At 47.2% G+C, this 23,420-nt stretch overlaps 1 protein-coding gene and 1 non-coding gene across 13 annotated transcripts in view; both read right to left on the bottom strand.

Annotated features, from left to right (window-relative positions):
- The window catches only part of AGAP1 (ArfGAP with GTPase domain, ankyrin repeat and PH domain 1), a 634,886-nt gene that overhangs the window by 88,953 nt on the left and 522,513 nt on the right, over positions 1 to 23,420 (bottom strand). For 8 of the 12 annotated variants that reach the window (XR_010122906.1, XR_010122903.1, XM_054477355.2 and 5 more), the window contains one exon: positions 1,022 to 1,176. Coding sequence is in view for 9 of the 12 variants with exons in the window: in XM_054477355.2 (XP_054333330.1) it covers positions 1,022 to 1,176 (155 nt within the window). In the remaining 3 variants the exon portion in view is untranslated. Of the gene's footprint in view, positions 1 to 1,021; positions 1,177 to 22,949; positions 23,025 to 23,420 lie in introns of those variants that run through there. The other 4 variants (XM_054477354.2, XM_054477347.2, XM_054477349.2 and 1 more) reach the window with 2 other exon arrangements.
- On the bottom strand, positions 424 to 487 carry LOC129032232 (U7 small nuclear RNA). Its single transcript, XR_008501251.1, has one exon. It is a non-coding gene; the product is annotated as a U7 small nuclear RNA (small nuclear RNA).

Below are 23,420 nucleotides of genomic sequence, written 5' to 3'. Positions count from 1 at the left end.
AAGCCAGGCGCAGTAGCTCATGCCTGTAATCCCAGCACTCTGGGCATCTGAGGCAGGTGGATCGCTTGAGCCCAAGTGTTTGAGACCAGCCTGGGCAACATGATGAAACCCCGCCTCCACAAAGAACATATATTAAATAAATAAATATATAAATAATAAGCAAGCAAGCCAGGCATGGTGGCACATGCCTGTAGTCCCAGCAACTCAGGAGGCTGAGGTAGGAGGATTGCTTGAGCTTGGAGGTTGCAGTGAGCTAAGACTGTGCCACTGTACTCCAGCCTAGGTGACAGAGAGAGACTCTCTCCAAAGAAAAAAAAAAAGACAAAAAAAAAATACAGGTTAAAATATTTTTTCTTTTCTAGCTAAATAACTACAAAAAACAAATAGCCTCTAATTATTTTTTTTAATATAGAAACATTTTCGGGTGGCGTTTTCTGGTGAGAACCAGAAAACCTGCTAGACAAATTCTAAAAAAGCTGCAACACCACCTCTAATTATTGAATAAAACACATACCAGGCTTTATCAGTTTAGATAATAGAAACTTTATCTTCCCAAACTCCCTGCACGCTCATACAGACCCATCTACTTTTCATATATGTCCCTAACAAGAGACGGTTTTCCAACTTGATGTCAATTTGAATTCTGGGCATTTATGAGAACAGCGCATCTTTTAAGTCCGTCTCTCTTTTTTTCTGAGTGTATTCTGTCCCAAACAAAAATAAATGTGGACCCAGAAGCCACAAGAGTCCAAAAGATTCCCTCTGGGATTGGCTGACAGAGTGAAGATTTAACCTTGGCTCTTCTCCCAGGGAAGCATGGTCAGGCTGGAATACTCACGTATGACGGTATAGACACAAAGCGTTTCTGATCGTTTTAGTTATTGAGCTTTCTGCTCACAAAGAATAGCTAGGTCCTGTCATTCACACCAGTCCTCTATTTTCCCCTCCCTGGGGCATTACTTGGGGCCCAAATTCCCCCTGAGCAGCCGCAGCCTTGGTTTTGGGCAGCCTGGGGCCTTACCTTGTTCTTGCTGCTCTCGCACGACTGCAGGCTGGCCAGGATCTGGCTCTCGATGGCTTGGACCCAGGCGTCCCGCTCCTCATACGTCATGGCTTCAAAGTGCCACGTTTGGCCAGTGAGGGACACAATGATAAACTCAAAATTTTCTTCTTGTTCTGAAACACAGAGTGTGGGATGAAGAGTTTAGCTTTCATGAGACAGCAGTCCCCCTGAGGGCCCTCTGTCATAGAAGTGCCTCTGGGTTCAGCTGCCCCTGCATGGGCCGGTGGCGCGCACGGCACTGGACAACCACGGCAGCGGAGATCTGAATCCATGCACCTCCCAACACTCCAGATGCGGTTCCTAAGGCCAGCATGGCTTAGCCAGGTTTCAATCAAGGCTCAGGGGACAAGGCCAGATGAAATCGATGAGTGATGTCAGCGTCTGTGTGGTGCACACACAAAGCAACTTAGGAGAATAACCATGTCACTCATGGCTGACCATCCTTATCTGTGGGATGAAAATTAAGTTAGGGCCGCTCATCTCCGGATGCAGGGTTAATTTCTATCTAAGCACTCGCGTAGATCCACAGAGACTCCATGGAAAGAGGAACGCGGGAAGGTTCTGTTCTTTTATGGCAGAGGACCTGTTACCGTGGGAGAGGCATCAATTCCCACGTTTTCAGACGGGGATAGTGCATGGGGTCCCGCGTGCCTTAGGAGGATCTCAGCTGAGACAGGCCTCAGACTTGGTAGCCACTCTGGGGCCACGTCTGCAATGGGAAGAGAGGAACTTGGGGCTACACCCTGTGACTCTATCTGCCACATCTAAGTCTTTGGGCAAGTTCGTTGACTCCCCTGAGGTTCATTTTTTCTAACCCATAAAATGAAGGAAAAGGGCACCCACTGTCTAGTGCTTTTCTGCTAGTTCCATGAAGTGTACAGACCCATGTGGACTTGGGGCTTGGTCCACGGGAGACACGCCACAGATCCACGTCGGCCTCTGTTCATTATTCCTGTCCCCACTCCCAGCCCCCAAGTCCCTGCCAAAGGAGGAGGCACCACTGGCAGAAAGCATAACTAATTGCATACAACCATGAAGAACTGTTTTTGAGATGGAGTCCCACTTTGTTGTCCAAGCTGGAGTGCCGTGGTGCGATCACAGCTCGCTACATCTTCCACCTCCCAGGCTCAAGCGAGCCTCCTGCCTTCGCCTCCTGAGTAGCTCGGACTACAGGTGTGTACCATCACACCTGGCCAATTGTTACACATTTTTTGTAGAGATGGTGTCTCCCTAGGCTGGTCTCAAACTCCTGATCTCAAGTGATCCTCACACCTTGGCCTCCCAAAGTGCTGAGTGACAAGTGTGAGCCACTGCACCAGACCCTCATCAAGAAATCTTCAACTGGGTTTTCAGACACAACATCTCATTTGACTCAATGTTTCCGGGCCCTGGCCTGTGAACTAGCTGCATTATAATCCCCCGGCGAGCAACTATTATTGGTACTGACTTTAATCTACCTGCCTGCCAACCACTTTCCTTATCCCCGTCACCAGCCCGTGGCCATTGGGCTGGCTCATGTCTACTGTACGGACCTCTGATCTTCCAGACTCTGGGTCCCTCTAGCCCAACTTCCAAGCACGGCTTACTGACCTCACCTAGGCTGGCTCTCCCAGGCCCTTCCTCACGATGCGCCTGCAGCCTGGGACATGAGGACTTGCCACCCCACTCACCCTTTCCCCACTCCTTTCTGGCTGGGTGGATATGCAGCCCTCTTTGTGGCTGAGAGAGATCCCTTCCACCTGAGCAGCCCACTGATGCTCCCCAGCCCCACTCCCAGGGGTGTGGGGACAGCACCCAGCCAGAGAGGGTCCATAGCCTCCACCAGCCCCTCAAAGGTCTGTGACTCCCCTAGATACTGACAGCCACTGTGCTCCGAGCATATTCTGGGGGCTGCAGGAAAGTGCTGTGATGCAGGTGCTGAGTGGAGGTCGGGCCTGAGGCCCTGGCTGGTTAGCCCCGCTTGGGGTGTTGGCACTGAGACCCACCCTGTCTGTGAAAGGGACCAATATGGGCTGGAGTGGGAGGGGAGAGAAGAGTCTTTGGAGGAAGCCCTCAGCTGGCCCACACAGTATGTGGGTGTCCTTTGTGCTCTCAGTCACCCTGGTTCCCGATTTCTGGTGAGCTGGTGACAAGAGGCCAGGATGGGAGGGTCTGGTCGCTCAGGAATTTTATCCCAATCTACTGGGCTCTTGAATTTGGAGAACAAATGACCCCCCCACCCCCGCCACCTGTGTATTTATGCAGAAGCAAACACTCCACCTGCTGTGGAAAGAGGGGTGGGGGAGGAAGGTGGGGGTCAGGGTGTCTGCAGGTCATGTCTTCAATAACGACCTTAAACACTCAGCGACTTGGAGTTTTCATTAAAAAAAAAAAATCATTGTAACTGTAACTTTCACATAGGTTTCACCATGGCTGACTTACAATGATACTGTGCAATTACTGGCTGAGCCACTGCATCTGTGGGTCTTGGTCTAGCTTCTTGATCCATGGGCTTTTAAGTCCTAGTACTATGATTTACAACCTTTTCCATACAGATTCTCATAGGATAGTGCCCCAATTCATGTATTTTATGCAAAACTCTCCTAGTGAACGGATAGGTAAGGTAAGAAAAAACTACATAACTCACAGTCAGATCATAAGGAAAACTTGGTAATTAATGGGTGGGATGTGACAACTTTTCATTAGGAGATCAACTCGACAGGCTCACACTTTGTTTAATCTGTGAAATTCAAATGCACGTATCAAAGCTCCCTCTGATCAGCATTTATTGGATCGTCTAGTGAAAAAAATTACAACCATTAGCTTCCCGGTTACATTTCTGCACAACTGTTCCCCAGTAAAGCTTTCCTGTTCAAATGTCTGGCTCTAGCCAGTCAGAAGCTACAGTCGCTGGAACTAAGGCTAAGAGCTGAGCTTGTATTACATTGTATGGGTGCAGGGCTCGGTCACTGTGGTCCTCAGCTACCGTCCCCCACGTGCTAGGCACTGGGCTGGGTGGAAGGGATTCCAGCATGCATGAGAAGCCTGTGCCCCCTAAACGTGTCTACGTGGTGAGGACGGGCACACAGGCAGACAGATGACTGAACACAAAGTGATAAAAACAATGGAAATCTGAATGAAGCTCCAAGGGAACGTCTCTATTATTTGCCTCATCCCAACGCAGTAGCTGCTAGCTGGTATCCTGCACTGTAATACTCTCAGTATCTCATGCAAAGACAAAACTCGCAAATTAAATTGCTAAAGCACAGTTTGGCTCTGCCCGATTAATTATGTAAACAAAATTTACCTATGCATGCAAACTCTACTTAGGGGAACAAATATATGTAAGTGTTCACAGGAACATCAGAACCGATTTCGAGCTAATTTCTAAATGTGCTCCCTACAGTGGCTGTTCTATGGCTTCATCACTCACTCTATCTATTTATTTTTTGAGACAGAGTTTCGCTCCTGTCGTCCAGGCTGGAGTGCAATGGCATGATCTCAGCTCACTGCAACCTCCGCCTCCCAGGTTCAAGCGATTCTCCTGCCTCAGCCTCCCGAGAAGATGGGATTACAGGTATGTGCTACCATATCCGGCTAATTTTGTATTTTTAGTGGAGACAGGGTTTCACCATGTTGGCCAGGCTGGTCTTGAACTCCTGACCTCAGGTGATCCACCCACCTTGGCCTCCCCAAATGCTGGGATTACAGGCATAAGTCACTGTACCTGGCCGATCACTCACTTTAAAAATCTATCCCACCACCTGTCTTCTCCGTATACTGGACACAAGAAAGTTCCCTTGTCTAGTATCTTCTATGTCACTCAACATTTCTGTCTCTCCTTTCAGCTCCTGGTCCTTTCCTCCCCTGTCTCTCTTCATCCTTTACCTGGTCCCCTCATACGTTCTTGCAGACCTGGATTTGGCATGGTTTCCTCACTCTTGCAAACTTGATGTCCCCCTTCTACAGACCTCCTGCCCTCACCTCCTGATCTCACTCCATCCTTGAGAGAGATCATCACCTCTTTTCTTCATCCTTCACTCACACAATCTGCAAAGCAGACATGCGCATGCGTGCATCCAGCTCTTTACCACCCTCTCTTTTCTAATAATGCTTCCCCATCATCCACCCGATTGAAACCTCACTCTATAAGATTACAGATCAAGGAACAGCCAGGGGTCATGGACTGTGCTCAGTCTTCTTTCTCACTGACCCCCCTCTTTCTGGAGCACCTGACATTGCTGATGGGCACCACCATCTTGCAACATTTTCCCCCTTGGTCTTCTGAGATGCTTGATCACCCTGAAGACTCACCCAGATGTGAGCAAGGCTTTAATCAGGGTGAATGAAAGAGACGTGAATAGAGTTACCTAGATTCACAGCTAAGGGGTACTAAGTAGCATAAACTAGCAGAAGGTCTGCAGTGGTCAACCATGGAACTTTTACCTGTCTTGCCTCATTCAATATTCAGTGTTTTATCAATGACTTGGATAAAGACATATAAAGTCTGCTTACCAAATTTTGAAAGCAAAGAGTTTTGGGGGATAGCAGATAAACTAGGGTTTTATCCCCAACCCCAGGGTCTAAAAAGAGAAGGATCTCTCAGCTGAACTGACAACTCGAATGGTCAAATGCGTGACTAGAATTCCTTCTCTTGGACCCCAACAGCAAGTGAGGTTTGGGGGAAGATTTTGCTTCCCAACTACAAGTATGAAAAGGCTGAAGGACTGCAGTGAACAGCAAGCCCAGAATGAGGCTCCCAGTGAAAGCTGAGGCTGTGAGTGTGTCATCCACAATGGTGGGGAGGTGGTCCTGTCTCCATCACTCAGGGTGGTGGCCAGCAGGCACCACAGAGAGAGCCCAATGCCAAGGACTGCTCACTGGGGACTCTGAGCACAGGGGACTTCTATCTGATGGAAGAGGGATGACACCTGTTCCGGGTGCCCTGGAGTCAACCCAGGACAGAAAAAAAATGATGGAGACCCTGCAAGTGGAAGATTCTGTCCCCCTCACAACTATCCATAGATGGAGCTTGTGGGTTCTGCTCCCTTGGGGGTTTCAGGCCCTGGAATGTGGCCCTTTCAGAGGAGACTGGTGGGAATTCAGCATCTCATAGGTGACTGGGAGGGCCCTTGTAACTCTGAGAATCCCTGTGTTCTCAATGAAGGCAGCTTTGAGCAGCTGCAGAGAATCCTGTGTTGAGATCTCCAAGGCTGGCTCCAGGCTCCTGGAGAAGGATCTGTGATCAGCTAGCAATGTCTACCCCAGGGCAAGGAGGGGTGCCTGTGGCGTGCCTGCCATCTTCTCACTGTGCAACTACAGTTCTCTTTCCAGCTTTCTGATCACTGCTTCTCTGGTTCCTCTGCATGTGGCCTTTAGTGAAGGCAAACTCGAAGTTTAGTTAATGTTCCTCCTTCCTCCTCCCTTCTTCTTAGGGGTTCCTTTCCTTCCGAAGCTTAGATAGTCACTTCCTACAGACATGTACAGTTCTCATATATATATCTCCAATTCATATATCTACTCGGTTTAGGATTTTAAAATGCCTGTGGATGTTTCTCAAATACTTTGTCCTCATATCAAATTTAACATGCATTACATAGATTTGCTAGAATTTTCAAATGCTCCTCTTGGGGTTCTGTATTTCTGTTAATGATTACAATGCTATTCTAATCATAAAATCTCAAAATCACCTGGATTTCTCCCTCTCCCTCTTCCCACTTTCATCTCATCAGTCACAGCCCTGCTTAGCAATATCTGCCAATCTGTACCCTTCCACTTCCTTCTACTTTCAGCCCTTGCCTGACTGTGAAATTGGTTCTGGCCCAGCTTGAACACTTCTCTGAGTTTACCGTGTAAGAAGTTTGTGCTGTCGCTCTCCTCTCCAACACTTAAGCACTTCTCCCTTGTTCCTGGGGCCCGGCTTCCCTTCCAAGCTGACTGCTTCACAACACGGCAGTCCACAGTGAGGCATGATCTCAAGAGGACCCTCCTTCTCCTTCCCCAAATCAAATACACGAGCTGAAACTAGAATTGTGAGCCTAAAGTGCTAAAAACCTGCAAAAGTGAAGGCTACCCTGAGAGGCAAACACCTTTGGTAGCACAACAGATAAGGTCCTAAGATAGGAAACATAAACCCAGGGTCCAGCACCTGGCAATCCTGCAAGGAAAGGAGCCGGGAGGCCCCAGGTCTCAGAGCTCCCTTGGCTTCTGGTATCTTCTCTACAGGAAAGCTTCCCACGGACGGAGACCAACTACATCTGAACTCAAAGCCAGAGATCACCCAACACACTGCAAACAAGACAGCAGATTTAGATCCAAAGTATTACCGATACAGGCCGGGCATGGTGGCTCACACCTGTAATCCCAGCACTTTGGGAGGCTGAGGCTGGTGGGTCACCTAAGGTGTCAGGAGTTCAAGACCAGCCGGGTCAACATGGTGAGACCCCATCTCTAGAGACAGATTGCTCTTAAACAAATATCAAGACGGATCACAGACTTCTTAAGAGTAACAGTGAGAGTCGCAAGATAGTGGAATAATATCCTCAAGAGAAAATAACAGTGTAGACTCGAGATTCAGATAAACTCTCTCTCAAGAACAACAGTGAAACACAGGCCAGGTACAGGGGATCACATCTGCCAGCTCAGCACTTTGGGATGTGAGGTGGCAGAATCACTTGAGCCCAGGAGTTCAAGACCGGTCTGGGCAACATAGTGAGACCCCATCTCTACCAAAAATTTGAAAATTAGCCAGGCATGGTGGCTTGCACCTGTAGTTCCGGCTACTTGGGAGGCTGAGGTGGGAGGATCACTTGAGCCTGGGAGATGGAGGCTGCAGTGAGCTGTGATCACACCACTGTACTGTAGCCTGGGTGACAGAGTGAGACCCTATGAAAGAAAAAACAGAAAAGAAAAGAGCAGAGAAGAAAAGAAAGGAAGAGAAAAGAAAGGGAAAGAGAAAAGAAAAAGAAGGAAAGAACGAAATATATTTTTCTGCAACAAAACCCAGAAGTGCTTATTACCAATAGACTTTCACTAGGGAAATTACTAAATGATATACTTCAGGGCCAGGCACAGTGGCTCATGCCTGTAATCCCAACACTTTGGGAGGCCGAGGCAGGCGGATCATCTGAGGTCAGGAGTTCAAGACCTGCCTGGCCAACATGGCAAAACCCCGTCTATACTAAAATACCAAAAAACATAATAATAATAATAAAAAAAAATAAAAATTGGCCGGGTGCAGTGGCATGCACCTGTAATACCAGCTACTTGGTAGGCTGAGGCAGGAGAATCACTTGAAGCTGGGAGGAGGAGGTTGCAGTGAGCCGAGATCATGCCACTGCACTCCAGCCTGGGTGAAAAGGAAAGACTTCATCTCAAAAAAAAAAAAAAAAAAAAAAAAAGATGTATTTCAAGATCCTAGAAGGCAGGTTTGTGAAAGACAGGTTGATGAGCGAATGAACTGATAAATATGTAAACAAAAAAAAAATCTCAACAAAAACAATACTGACTATGACTGTTAATGACAATGTCTACCATGGGAAAGGTCAAAATGCTAGAGAACGTGAGAGTAGCGGTGAGGACATGGCAGTTACGATGTCATAGGGGCCTTGTACTGCTCTACTGGGAGAGGTAAGGACTCACTTCACATGTTGGTAAGTAAATTAAGTCCATGTGGTAAACCTCTGCAAGAAAATAAGTAGAATGTCCAATTTCTCAACCAGAAGAAAGAAAAAAAATTAATAAGAGAAAGAAGTATGATTAAAACTTCTTAGCCGACGAGGAATAGAAGAGAACTTTGTTACCTTGGACAGAGATAATCTATCCCTAAACCCCACAATGTCACTAATCCTAAGGGTGAGATGTCAGAAACATACCTTTGAACACTCAGTTACAGGATGCTCAAGACAAGGACACCCACCGTAACTGCTTTTTTTCATCCCTGCTACCCGGTGTATTAAGACAAAAAAAACGAAATAAAAGACCGAGAGATTGGAAAGGAAGATAAAGACATTCACAAGGTATATGACTGTCTTCATAGAAAACTCCAAATCACCTACAAATTATTAAAAATCATAACAGCAGTTGGCAAATGGGCAAGATATAAGATGAATACAGAAATATTAATTGCATTTCTGTACATTAGCAAACAAAAATCGTATTTAAGCATGCCTTCACAAATAATAGACATATATTTCTATCTCTGAGGTAGAAAAGTAGACATACAAAGACTTGTGAATGAGCTAAATACTTCCCTAAAAGTAAGAACATAAAGGACCACTTGGTATCCGCAGCCACTCAGAAGAGGTGGTAAAGAGAAGGCTTTACACTTTGCCTGGAGGTGATGGATTAGCCAGAGTCTGAGGGTGGCCTGCTTAGGTTCAGGCCTCCTCTCCTGGAGAATGAAACCCTGGCTAATTGGCTAATTACCATGAAACATGAACAAGGCCCAACAGAGTAAAGAGGAAACAGATGCAAGACACCCTGTGACCCAGGCTGATGGGCATCAGCTTCAGGTAAAGGCATGGATTGGGAAGGTCAGCCCCATGATAGGCCCTGCTGACCCTGGAAAGCAGAGCTAAGCTTCGCATCCTAACTAAGAACCAACTGCAACCCCAGACTCACTTAAGATACTCTTTTTTTGAGGGGGAGTCCTGTGCAATAACTCTAAACCTGGAAAAGCACAGGATTATAAAAATAATGAAGAAATAAAGACACGAATCACAATCCCCATGACCAACAGCTCTGTGATAAAGTGTGGTGAGCAGGAAGCTGTGCCATCTGTGTGATCCTTGGGTATGGTCTGTCTCTGACGTGTATGAAGCATGCACAAAGGCCCTGTGATCACAGGGCAGGTCTGAACGCCACGCTTTTCCGTGTGAGTAGCGGTTCACCATGTAGTGAGACGCCGATGAACAGCTCTTTGGGGTTTCTGTTCTGTTTTGACCGGATGGTTCAGCCTAGCCCTGGGGAAGCAGAAGACAGCCTCCTCTGTCTCATCAATGCAGGGTCCAGCACCAGCTCCCAAATCAAGAGGCAATGGTGCTGCTGACCCTGGGCTGGCCTCTCCCAGGCAGGCTGTGCTGATGGTGACCGGGGCTGAACTGTGATGCAAACATCTGGGACACCTGGAGGGGAGAGGCTCAGTCTGCCCTGGGGGAGGCAGGGCAGAGGCGGGAGATGGAACCCTACATGTTCAGCGCAGAGGCGGGCCCCGGCAGGGGGACTACCCTGTGTCTTCTTTTGGATTTTCAGGCCCTGAAATCTATAACAAGGGTCCGAACAGCTGGACCTTGCTTCCTGAGGAAGGATTAACATCTGAGCACAGAGCCTAATTAAGGCCACTCTACACCAACACTGCCGAGTGGAATCCAGCTATGCCAGGCCCAAGTGTTTCCCAGGATCCTGTCTTTAGGTGGCTTTATTTTTTATTTTGAGGGAGGAGGGTAATAGGTGAATACCCACACGTAGAGTTTCACATCTAATTTATATCTGCCATATGACTTTTCTCTGCCTCCCAAGATTAAAAAAATAAGCACAAGGATTACAGAGCAACTGCATAGTCATGTTACAACTTCCAGGAAGAAATCTGTTTATCCATAACAAATCTACTGCATGGGATAATAAATATAGAAAATAATTCCACTGGGCTCCAAATTCTGTCAGGCACAACGCCAGGACTTTACAGCCATTATTGGGTGTAATCATTTTCCTCTCTTAAAGTGGCAGTACTCTTCCTCCATTTCCTAAAAACAAATTAACATTTTAAAAAAAGGAGCTCTCCTTGGGAATCAAAGATGGCGTAGGGGCTGGAAGGGTCTCCCAGTGGCTTTCCGTTATCTTCTCCTAATCCTCATGCCAAGAAAACAAGATGGTTGGGCCTCTTGAAAATAGTTTCCCCAGAAATCCCTCAACAGCTTGTCTTACTGTCCTTCTTTTTTTTAATTTTTATTTTTTTCTGAGATGGAGTCTTGCTCTGTCGCCCAGGCTGCAGTGCAATGGCACGATCTCAGCTCACTGCAACCTCCCCCTCCCAGGTTCAAGTGATTCTCCTGCCTTAGCCTCCAGAGTAGCTGGGATTGCAGGTGCCTGCCACCACGCCCAGCTAATTTTTGTATTTTTAGTAGAGCTGAGGTTTTGCCATGTTAGCCAGGCTGGTCTCGAACTTCTGGCCTCAGGTGATGTGCCCGCCTTGGCCTCCCAAAGTGCTGGGATTATAGGCATGAGCCACCGTGCCCAGCCTGTCATACTTCTTTCTAACTGATGTCCGGTCACACAATCAGGTCAGTCTGGTAAATGCTGGGGGACATGGTACACAGAGGTAGTGGTCCTCTGGGCCTTCCACATGCCACCTGCCGGGTGTCTGGCTCCCTGGCCAGCACGGGGAGCAGGGATGGCCCCATCTATGTTGGCCAATTGGAGCACGTGATGTCCCTGGTTGCTCTGATCAGTCCTGGTGGGGGCACATGATCAAGTGTCCTCCAGGGTTTCACATCTGAGTTGTGTCCATAGAGTGCCTTCCCCTCTTATCTAGGACCTGTCAGGACATGGCCCACAGGTGCAGGTGCAGGTGCCTCTGCCCTCTCCATGGGAAGGAAAACTTCTGCTATCAGGCCACTCCCTGTGGACAGGTACGAATGCTGCCGCCCAGCAGAGTGAAGCCAGGGATGGGAAGTGGCAGGAAGCCTGGTGCCTCTGAGGTCCCTGAAGCTCCTGCCTGTCCTACAGTTGGTTACATAAGGCATCCATCCATCCATCCATCCATCCATCCATCCATCCATCCATCCATCCATGCACCCACCCACCCATCCGAGAAGGAGTCTCCCTCTGTCGCTCAGGCTGGAGTGCAGTGGCACCATCTCAGCTCACTGCAACCTCTGCCTCCGGGGTTCAAGTGATTCTCCTGCCTCAGCCTCCTGAGTAGCTGGGATTACAGGTGTGAGCAACCATGCCCAGTGTCTCCTTTTTTTTAAAACTGGATTTCTGGTGTTACTAAACCTAGTTCTGACTAATCCAGTAGAGAAGACCTATCCTGGTGGTGATCTCCTATGTGCTGCTCTGGTGACTTTATTAGGTCAACACCTAGCAAATCTCAAGATTTAATCCGTGTTTAATCCGTGTTTACACTTCGGTGGCACTGCAGTGACCATTTACGCTCATTATGTAAAGAGTGAATAGATTTTTGGACCCAAGTGTTTTCCCTTCTTCTGTGTGGAGAGAACAGGAACATGCTCCTCCTAAGGTTCAAGGAAAAATTTTTAGTAGATGATAGAGCCTTATTCAAATCACCGATGGCCCCGAAGGGCTGCAGCACATTACGAAGTGACATGGTGATGACATTTTACTTATGAGCAACTAGATTAAAAATGATCAAAACAGTAATTGGCAGTGTGAGGCCCATCAGTCAGAGACAGAGCCAGGCATTACTCTCCACTGCCACTCTCACTTCAAACGTGCAGAACACGAGCATGTGCCTGTGAGGATGCCCTGTTCGGAGCTTCCATTTTTAGTGGTGTCATTTCACTAATACAAACTACCTATTGGTGACAATTGCAGTGGCTTCTATTTCATTCACTGTAAAAACAGATTTCAGGTTGTAGAAGCTCCTGATGGTGTATCTATTAAAAGCATTTTGAAGTTTCAGATACACACACAGACAGCAAAATTAATCCCCGTTCCTGAAAAATCAAGATGCCACCACACCCCAAAGCCTGAAGTAATAGACGGTGTACTGTTTCCCAGTGTGACATTCCAGGGCTTAGCTGTTTAATAAAGTTTTGTGATTGGGCTCACAGGGATTTAAACAGTTTTCTGTGTTTAACGGTTAGCTGTGGAAAGGTCCACTATAATAGTATTTTAGCACCATGAACCTGTCGAAATCAACCTGCCCAATTATTCCAAACGACATTAATAACACCGGATATTACACTAATTGTGTCCAGTTTCTATGCAGACGAGGCCCCATGGGGCTAATTTTGCCTCCTTAGGGGCAAGAAACTCAGCCATCAGACTGATTTCACAAGGAATCCCTCCTCATTACACGAATCCAGGCTGTCAAACTTTTTTTTTCTTAAAGGTTAATGGGCCAATCCGTCATCAATTATTTTTTTGCGGAATTCTAGCAGACAAAGGGTTAAAGGGCTAAAAGCAGCTGAAAACCGTTTCACATTTGGAAGTTGCTTTCAACAGGAGGCATCTGACAAGGATGCATGGGGGAGAAGTGGGTGCGAGGGGAGGGAAGGAGGGAGACACAGAGGCACACACAGGTCTCAGGGAAAGGGTCTGGGGAAGAGGACAACTGCACTGTGCTCTTGCAAAGGCCAAGAGGACCTGGATCTGTGTCCCCAGCTACGACGCGAAATGGCTCAAAGCTGTTGATGGGGCCGGGCGCAGTGGCTCATGCCTACAATCCTAACACTTTGGGAGGCCGAGGTGGGTGGATTGCCTGAGCTCAGGAGTTCGAGACCAGCCTGGGCAACATGGTGAAACCCCATCTCTACTAAAATATAAATTAAAAAAATGAGCTGGGCGTGGTGGTGTGTGCCTGTAGTCCCAGCTACTCGGGAGGCTGAGGCAGGAGAACTGCTTGAACCCGGGAGGCGGAGGTTGTAGTGAGCCAAGATCACACCACTGCACTCCAGCCTGGGTGACAAAGTGAGACTGTCTCCAAACAAAACAAAACAAGACAAAAAAAACAAAACAAAACAAAAAACTGCTGATGGGTGCAGGTGCAATGCCGAGATCTGTTTCTCTTCTGAATAGAAAAGGGCTCAAGGAGGATGTAGAAGTCAGTTACCCCAAGTTCTTCAATGACCGGATGAGAATCTGGGTCCTGGGGAAAGAGGAAGTTCTCCCAGGGTGCCCCTATAGCCTGAAATCCAGGCTCCTGAGGCCCATCCAGTGTTCTATCCACAAGGCTAAGCAGCCTTTGTGACACATTTAATGACAAACCCGTGATGAAAATGAAATGGGATATCGCAACGGTGCAGAGATGACATGCTCAGCGTGGGGGATGGGCATGTTTGCTGCACGAAGACTCCGGGATCTACCAAGCCCAGAGGCCTCCAGACAGCACCACCAAAAAATGACGGGACAATACAATAGCCAAGGTCTGAGCAGAAAATAACCATCTTCTCCACTCCTGACCTTGGTGAAAGAATTGGGACTTCTGTTTTAGGACACACCACAAAGCCCTGGTGAACACATTACCACCGACGCTTACCTTCCGCCAAGCCTTTTTTCTTTTTCCCGTATTAACAAGTGAGTTTTCGCTATGGGTCCTCCCAGTTTCTGTCCAAAGCTCCAACTTTGGGGTTCTCTCTCCTGGAACCTACTTCCCACTCTGCCATCGACGGACTGGTGCCCATGAGCAGCCCACTTCATCCTTCTGATCTCAGCTTTATCTGCAAGGGAGGTGCCAGGCTGGACCCGGGATGACAAAGGGAAGCTCTCTCTCCTTTTCTTTTAAAAACAGACATTCCTAACTGTTCCTGAAGAGGCTGGTGCAGCCCCAGAATTCCTCTTCACACAGTTCTCCAGGTAGCCACTGTCAATGCAACGGGGTTGGAAACTCAGACGGAATGTACTCGCTACCTAGTGGTCTCTTCCTGTACCATGATCCACACCGTAAGAGGCAATGTGTGGCAATGTCACGCACGTACCCGGGCTTTCATGCTATTTTTCCTCATACACTTTGTAAAATCCTCCAATATTTCTGTTTTAAAAGCATCTATTAAATAGGCATGTGGCTTAGATATTTTACCCAATCATGACAAAAAGCGCACACATTAAGATGTCGGCCAAAACACAGTATTAGAAAGTCAGTTTTTATTTTCAAATTTTCTCCCATTTTTGTAGGAAAAGATTGATGTGAAAACAAGCCTGCTGACCGGGTGCGGTGGCTCAAGCCTGTAATCCTAACAGTTTGAGAGGTCTGGGGGGAGCGGATCACTTGAGGTGAGGAGTCCGGGAGCAGCCTGCGCAACATGGCAAAACCCCGTCTCTACTAAAAATACAAAAAGTAGTTGGGTGTGGTGGCGGGTGCCTATAATCCCAGCTACTCAGGAGGCCGAGGCATGAGAATCACTTGAACCCTGCAGGTGGAGGCTGCAGTGAGTGGAGACTGTGCCACTGCACTCCAGCCTGGGCAACAGAGTGAGACTCTCTGTCCAAAAATAAAAGACAAAGAAAGCAGGCAAGCCTGGAGAATATGGACCAGGGTTGTACAGAACCAAAAAACCTACGGAAAATAACACATAAAGCCCACCCCTTACTATACTTGAGAAGTTATTAATTTTAAACAAAAACAAAAGATCATTATAAACACACGCAGTTCACGGTTCTCAGGTAATTATTTTTGGAAACACTGAATTTGGTCAATATCTTTGTCTAGCCAAGAGAGTCCAACAGAGGTGTTGTCCTGTGGCTTAATTTAGAAGAGTGTGATTAATTTTGTGAAGAAGCAAATCCCCACAGGTCAATTACGAGGTTAGGAATGTTTAACTACTAAATATTACTACGGGAAGGTTCTCAAGACATACAAAGGACGTTTTTGTTTTTCAAACACATTATAAAGAGCTGGGATAGCAGTTCAAGGGCCACATGTAAAGAAACTCCATTTGAAAGCTTTGGCTTCCAGAGCTGCAGGGTGCCATATGTGCCTTTTTTTTTTTTTTTTTTTTTTGAGACAGGGTCTCTGTTGCCCAGACTGGAGTGCGGTGGCTTCATCTCGGCTTACTGCAACCTCCACCTCTGGGGCTCAAGCGCTTCTCCCAGCTGAGCCTCCCAAGTAGCTGGGACTACAGGCATGCACCACCACACCTGGCTAGTTCTTGTGTTTTTTGTAGAGAAGGGGTTTCACCATGTTGCCCAGGCTGGTCTGGAACTCCTGAACTCAGGCAATCTGCCCACCTCAACCTCCCAAAGTGATGGGATTAGAGGTGTGAGTCACCAAGTCTGGCCCATGCATGTCTTAAATTAAGAGAAGACTCCTAAACAAAGCTCTTGGGAAAAAAAAATAGTTATCTGACTGCAAATTGAAAACATCTCGCGATACGGCTGGGGCGAGTGTTGCTGTCTCCCTTGTACTTTCTCTGTCCCAGACACCCTGTGAAAGCTCCGCGCCCAAACGTTCCGTTTAGAAAGAGAAAGCAACGATAGGCACGTGCGATTTATCTCGTTACTAAGCGGTAACCGTTTGTTACTCATCCTGACACACTCCCCACTTTGCAGAGGTCCCCTCAGGCTCCTAATTATAGGAATAAGTGAGCACGGCCATGTTGGGCAGGCCTAGGGCGGGTTCCTCTGCAAGAGTCCAGCACGGCCATCAGGAGACCCGGCCTCCCTGGGCTTACCAGGAACCTTCAGCGGCACCCTCCACCGTCCACAGTGGGGGCTTCCTTTCCTAGGTGCTGCTCAGCGTTGAGGTGATACCCAAGACTGTCATCCTTTCAAAAGGAGGGGGCTAGAAAAATGAGCAATCTTGCTTCTCTTTCCAAAACGTCAATTCTAGTTATTCCCCGTGCAAGGGTTTCCTAAATCTGAAGTTACCTGCATTAGTTCTTCCCGTGTAAGGGTTTCCCAAATCTGAAGTTATCTGTATTCGTTTTTTTTTTTTTTTCTTTTTTGAGACAGAGTCTTGCTCTGTCGCCCAGGTTGGAGTGCCGTGGCACAATCTTGGCTCACTGCAACTTCTGCCTCCCAGGTTCACGAGATTCTTGTGCCTCAGCCTCCGGAGTAGCTGGGATTACAGGCATGCACCACCACGCCCAGCTATTTTTGTATTTTTAGTAGAGAAGGGGTTTCACCACGTTGACCAGGCTGGTCTCGAATGTCTGACCTCAAGTGATCCGCCCACCTTCACCTCCCAAAGTGCTGGGATTACAGGCGTGAGCCACCGCGCCCGGCCTACCTCCATTAGTTCTTACTTGGTGCTGCTCATCACTGAGGAGGGCTGGCTTTGGCCAGCTCTGCTCTGCACCGATACATTAAAAAGGCCTACCGAATAGTCCACAGATATTCTCCATGGAGGCTTTGGGTCATTTTTCTATTAAATAAGTCTGTATAGCAATTTAATAGCAGCCACGGCGGCCAGCTTCCCCATGTGCCCAGCTCTGTGGGAAGCGCTTCACAGGCTTCACTTCATTTCTTCTTCAGTTACCCTTCAAGGTAGGTTTTATTGTCTCCACGCGAGAGGAAGAAAAGAACAGAGAGGAAGGACAGACCCAGGAAAGCATCCCAAGCCACACAGCTGAGAAGTGGCAGAGAGGAGATGAGACCCAGGCGTGTGTGACTCCACAGCTCACGCTTTTAGCCAAATTTGTACAACTGATGATTCTTCTCAGATGACAGCAAATGGAAGCAGGAGGGTAGGTTTAAAAGTCTAGAAAACAGATTAAGTTTCATTTCTAAATTTCCCCCTATGCTTTATGGGCAACACTTCTTTTCAAATCTCTGTTCCTGGCTACATAAACAACGTTCAAACACTGCAATTTTCTTTGAAAACAGAGAGAATCTGGATGCTTGAGTAGTGCGGCTTCTGGTCCTAGGCAAGGACCAACGCAGGGGCCATGTTCCACGTCTCTAGGTATGTCAGCTTGCTGACTCCTCCCCACAACCCTGTGCAGTGGGTGTCATCACCCCAGTTTATAGGTGGGGAAACTGAGGTACAGAGAAGACACATCAAGAACCCAAGGTTAGAGCTATGAAGTGGGGATGTGGGACTCAACCAAGACCACCTGAGTTAAGATGTGGGCTTGAGTCTGGTGCCCATGCCTACCTCGTACAAACAAGAGCAGTGATTCAGTGTGAAAGAGAACCCATCTGAGCCTGGAGAATGCTCACTGCAGAGAACAGGTTCTGGAAGGCAGCCTCTCACAGTGGGAACCTGCACGGGGTACTGGGGAGACTGCCGGGGCATTTGGCGGGGGCCTTGATCAGACACTGCACTGAGTCCTTCAGGAAACACACAACACAATGGGTCACAGATTGTCAGGCAGGGCTGCCTTCTTCCTCTGCTGGAGATGACGATGACAGCTGTCTGCAGATCTGTGGATCATCTAGTCCCCTCCACTGGTCCTGGTCCCAAAAGAATCCTCGGCACACACCTCACACTCAAGCCTAAGGGCGCTGCAGGCTCTGTACTGAGCCCCGTCCAGGTGCAGGCTGCTGCCTCCACCCGCAATTCCAGCCCCGTCTCCCTGAGAGCTCCTGGGGCTCACGCCTGCCCTTCTCCCAGGCTCGGTTTCTTCTTTTATAAAACAAGGAGGAAAAGATCTCCCTCTGCTAGGGATGCACGACAGGATGTAGGAAATTGCTCAGCACTGAGGATGCCGTCACTGTGGTTCCTGTCACATCCCGCAGGCTGTGATACCTGTCCTGACCCCTAAATCAAATGTAGTTCTGCTCTCCACAAAGCCCCCAGAGCATCCACGGCCTCTTCCCTCCTTCTGCATGAGATCCTTTGTGCAGCCTCCTTGACTGACAGTAAGCTCCTTAAGGGCAGTGGGCGGGTGTGTCCTTACCCTCTCCATTGCCCCAGCACCCAGCACAGGCCATGGCGCATCCCGGCAGGGACCTGAGAATCGGGAACAAGAAGGCAGGCCTACCTCACACTCACCAAGACCATCATTCTCAGATGTGGGCCTGTAATTTGTTTAACTGTGAACGAGTTGGAAGTCTCAGAACTGTGACCAAGAAAATGAATGGTGGAGGAAATGGTCCACAAGTTAGGCCTGCTCACATCTGTTCAGAGAAACAGTGACCATCTGGGCTGTTTAGTGGAGAAGGCAGGTGCGGGCCTGACTGCAGGCCTGAGGCTTGAAGCTGTATCTGTGATGAAATCTCCAAAAGGAGGTTTGCTGTTTCCCCACGGCCACGCCTATGCTTGGAATCGCAGTGTCGGGGAGACTGGGTTCCAGCGATCTGGCCCACTGTGGTGAACAGAAGTACTCAAAACAGAGGTTTCCCAGGCCTGTTGCTGGGGCGAGCTCTAAATCCACAGAAACGGGCCTTCATAGACGGGCTCAAATTGGGACTTTAGGCCAATACTGAATCCGGCTAACACTTGGATGCAAGCGTCGCCACCTGTGTGAAGAGGCCCATCTTAAGTATTCATTCTGCTGCCAGGGAATGGGCTTGGCACCCCAAGAAATGCCCCCTTGTTTCCTAACACCTCTTTCCTTTATCTATTTAGGTACTGGAAGTACTTTTCTTCTGCAAAAACAGCTTAAATGCTCTTGAAAGAGCCCATGTGTTCACCCAACTCACAGCGGATGATAACGTCATCTGTTTAGCTGCATGGGGCAGCTGAGGCCTAGAGATGGGTCCAGGTGTTGTGCAATTCTGCCCTGTAGTGCAGCGAACAGAGGCCTCCCTCCCTGCTTTCCGCCTGCACAATGTCCACTCTTCTGCCACTTGGTCCTCTTTGTTCTTTCTCCAATACATTTACTTTAGAGTTGAACATTCATGAATCTAGCCTCAGTCATCTGGTATTTAGATCTTTTTCTCCCTTGGGTTGGGAGACAGCAGTTAACTGGAGGATCATATCATTAACACACCCTTCCATCTCACTTCACAGGCTCCTGAGATGGAAAAGTTACAGCTGCATTCTGGCTGAAGAAAATTCAATTTCACCCATCTTGAGAAAGTTAATTGTTAAAAAGCAACAAAAGTTTGTACATTAGTGCAATCATATATATCCAAAGTTTCTATCCCGGTTTCAGTGTTAGCCATAATGGACAGACAAAAGATAAAATATTTTTGTTTTTTAATCTTGTCTGTGCATTTCCCTTGTAAGTTTTGTTTGTTTTTATCCACTCCTGACATCCATCCACAAACTCCTTCCACGTGGATCCGTGAGCAGGTCCCAGAGTCAAGAGATTTGGGCACACGTCCTGCCTCTGGAACATGCTGGCTTGTTCTGCAGAAAATCACTTATCAGAATCCCAATTTTCCATCCGTAACATGATACCTACCTGGCAGGGGGGAGTGTGAAGATTAAATGAGATAATGTGGTCCAGAGGCCAGAAGAGAGAGGACATAAAAGAAAAAGGGCTTCAGAGAGATCCTCAGACTCAAACCTTGGCTCTGCCTGTCTCTCCTAAACCTGGATCCCGAGGAAAGTCCCAGAGCAGCTGAGTCCACTCCCAGCTCCTAGCGGGTGGTCTCCTCTTATTCCTGAAGCTCAAGTTCTCCCTCTAGACACAGGAAACTCCAGTGTCCACCTTACTTGGGTGGTATTTTTTGGGTGCCTTTGAGTAAATCACTCAAGTGGACCACTTTAAAAGACACTCCACTTGGGGATGGATATATTTAGTGTAACACTCGAGACGTGAGGTTAAAACAAAAGTTAAAATGTTCAGGATACAAATTTTCATGAAGGGTCACTTTATAGACAGTGAATATGTGATCACTTTATACATCAAAAGGTTGTAAATCAGAAAGGAATTTGATAATTATTTTATATAATTTTATAAATTCTGTAACTTTTTTTTTTTTTTTTTTTGGGATGGAGTCTCGCTCTGTCATCCAGGCTGCAGTGCAGTGGAGTGATCTTGGCTCACTGCAACCTCCGCCTCCTGGGTTCAAGCGATTCTCCTGCCTCAGCCTCCTGAGTAGCTGGGATTACAGGTGCCCGCCACTATGCTCGGGTAATTTTTTTTATTTTTAGTAGAGATGGGGTTTCACCGTGTTGGCCAGGCTGGTCTCAAACTCCTGACCTCAGGTGACCCACCCATCTCAGCCTCCCAAAGTGCTGGGATTACAGGTATGAGCCACTGCGTCTGGCCTGAATTCTATAATATATTATTAAAAACCGTATGAAATGGGATTGTATGTGTACAGATGTTAATCTTAAAATAAACCCAAAGTAAATGAAGAATGCTGTCTTTTAATTGAAAATTCATACATGACCTTGAACACCAAACAGAAACTTCCTATAACTGAGAAAAATGAGAGAAAATGTGAGGGACGATTGGATATGCAGTCACTATTTAATATCCCCAGGAATGCCCTTCATAGCTACTGACAGAGGGACCCCATGTTTGCAGTGCTATCTAGTACTGACATATTTCACAGAGGAATTCGCACTCTCCGCCCCTCTGAGGTGCTGGGCAGAGCAGATGCTGTGTATTACCTGAGAAGCTAAGGCTGAGAAGTTCGCACTGCTGCAAATCCTCACTCCTGGTTCTACTGGGTCTCGTGTCACCCACCACTGTCTCCAGGAAGGCCCATCAGCAAGTCTCAGGGAACCATTTGCCCTCAAGGCTAAGGAGGTATGCCCCCTTGCTGTCCCCCAATTTTCTATACAACTGCATTTGAAACCAGACCTCACAAGTTTCTTTTTAAAGGCTGGAAGTCAATAAACAAATTTGTTGTGACAAACCCACATGCATACAAAAAAAAAAAAAAAAAGCAAACCCAACATATTTGATAAGGAAACAGGGAGGAGAAATGATATGCACGCTAAGCTGAAAAACATTTAAAAAACGGTGAAAAGAGTACATTAATACCCTTTAAAATGCAACAAAAATGATACTGAATGACCGTTTCTTAAATTCTATTCTTTTCTCTCTTCATTTGGTTATTTCTTGAGTGCTTTGAAAGAAGATACCAACAAGGCCAAGCTCCATTGGTATCTTAACAGACAACAATTTCCCCTTGAGAAATGAAAAAAAAAAATTATGATCAAAAAATGGCTCTTTAACAAGCCATAGTGAAAATGTAGATTTGTTTTCCAGATTTCTTTCTTTTTCTTTTTTTTCCTGGCTGAGAGCAGGGCGTTCAGCGGCAAGACAGGAGTAATTGTGAAAGAAAGAAAAAAGAGGATGGTGATATAAATCAGCAAAGGTTAATGACCAGGATGTGAAGAGAGGGACTTGTTTACAGAAATAGCGTGCAATTTAAAATTTACAAGAGATTTAATGCCACTGCTTGGCAATCGCTAAAATCAACAGCCCAGAAAACAGTGACATTAAGAAAAATATTACAGTTATAATAATCCCCAAATAAGTCAATTAGTGTTAGGGCACGAGCTTGCGATTACTTGACCCATTTGGCTTGCACTTAAGTGAAAAAAAATTTCCCCCTATTATACCAAGATCGCTGGATTGTGACCTGCTTTGCATCACACGTCCTATACCCCCGCCTCCCTTATGTGTGCTTGGGCTGAGGGTGGTGGTTTTCCCTTGCCTGGCATCAAAATAATTCTGACCCTTGACATTTGCAATCATAAAAAAAAAAAGGCAATTTATAATTGTGTTGTTCAAATGAAGGTGGGGGAAAAATTCAATCTGCTATTATACAAAAGCAATGACGGCTGTCTTCGGTGAAAAAAGCAACGCAAGTCAATTTGTGAACTTTGGCACCAGACGACCTTTAGAAACACAACAAAATACTGAATTTACAAGCAATAGCAGCCCATGCAAATGGCCCAGGCCTGCTTGCCTGTGGATTAGAGCTGCAGAGAGCATTATGGAGAATGCTTCCACAAAACAAATTAAGACTGTTACTTAAATGTCACGGCACACTATTGTATTTGGCTACAGATCATTACACCTGATACTAACACTTTTAAAAACTGTAATAACTTGGGAAATATTACACTGAGTGCCCACATGTATAAAGGAAAAGAAAAAAGAGGAGAAAATAGGTTTCTGAAGTAATTTAAACATCACTACTCTACGACTGAAGGGAAAGGTCAAAATTTAAGTAAGCTGAAAGGAACATGAATGGTAAAATAAAACACACAAACAAAAAGATGAGAAGACCACAGGAATGACTCTGCAAACACAATAAGGGAGCATGCGGCTTTGGGCAAATTGCATTTCCATGCCTGTGTTGGAAAGGAAGGGGCAGGCAGGGGATGAGATGGGAAGAGGCAGGTGGAGGTGCGGAGGCGCGGAGGCGTTACCTTCGGTGTTGGTGCTGCTGCTGTATATATTTCGCAGGCTACCAACACGGTTTAGTTTCCATGCTTTGCGTTTGGCTGCATCCCGAGAGCAGAAAGGGGAGAGGGGAAAAAGAGAGAAAACAAAAAGGAAAAGAAAACAAATGAAAAGGGGAGAAAAAAAAAAGGTCAAAGTAGCACGTGACGTTGCCTCCAAGCTGTCTGCGCGAAGCGGGTGGGTGCCATGGAGCTCCCTGGGCTGAGCCCTCCAATTCCCCCGCGGTGAACAGAGGAGCTCAGGAAGGGCGGAGGTGGAGCAGGGTCACCAGGTTTGCATCTAACGTCAAAGAAGTACCCACGTGCAGAAGTCTACTTCGCCCTGCTGGGTTTCACACGTGGCTACTCAAAACAGCACAAAAACTGGCCTCTGCCTTGAGAAATGATGACACCCTTTGAAGGAGCTATGATGCCAGTCGCCACAAGCCCTTTGATTCG

This window comes from Pongo pygmaeus, chromosome 11 (assembly GCF_028885625.2).
Source record: "Pongo pygmaeus isolate AG05252 chromosome 11, NHGRI_mPonPyg2-v2.0_pri, whole genome shotgun sequence".
Lineage (NCBI taxonomy): Eukaryota > Metazoa > Chordata > Mammalia > Primates > Hominidae > Pongo > Pongo pygmaeus.
This window is presented reverse-complemented; position numbering and strand designations above follow the sequence as displayed.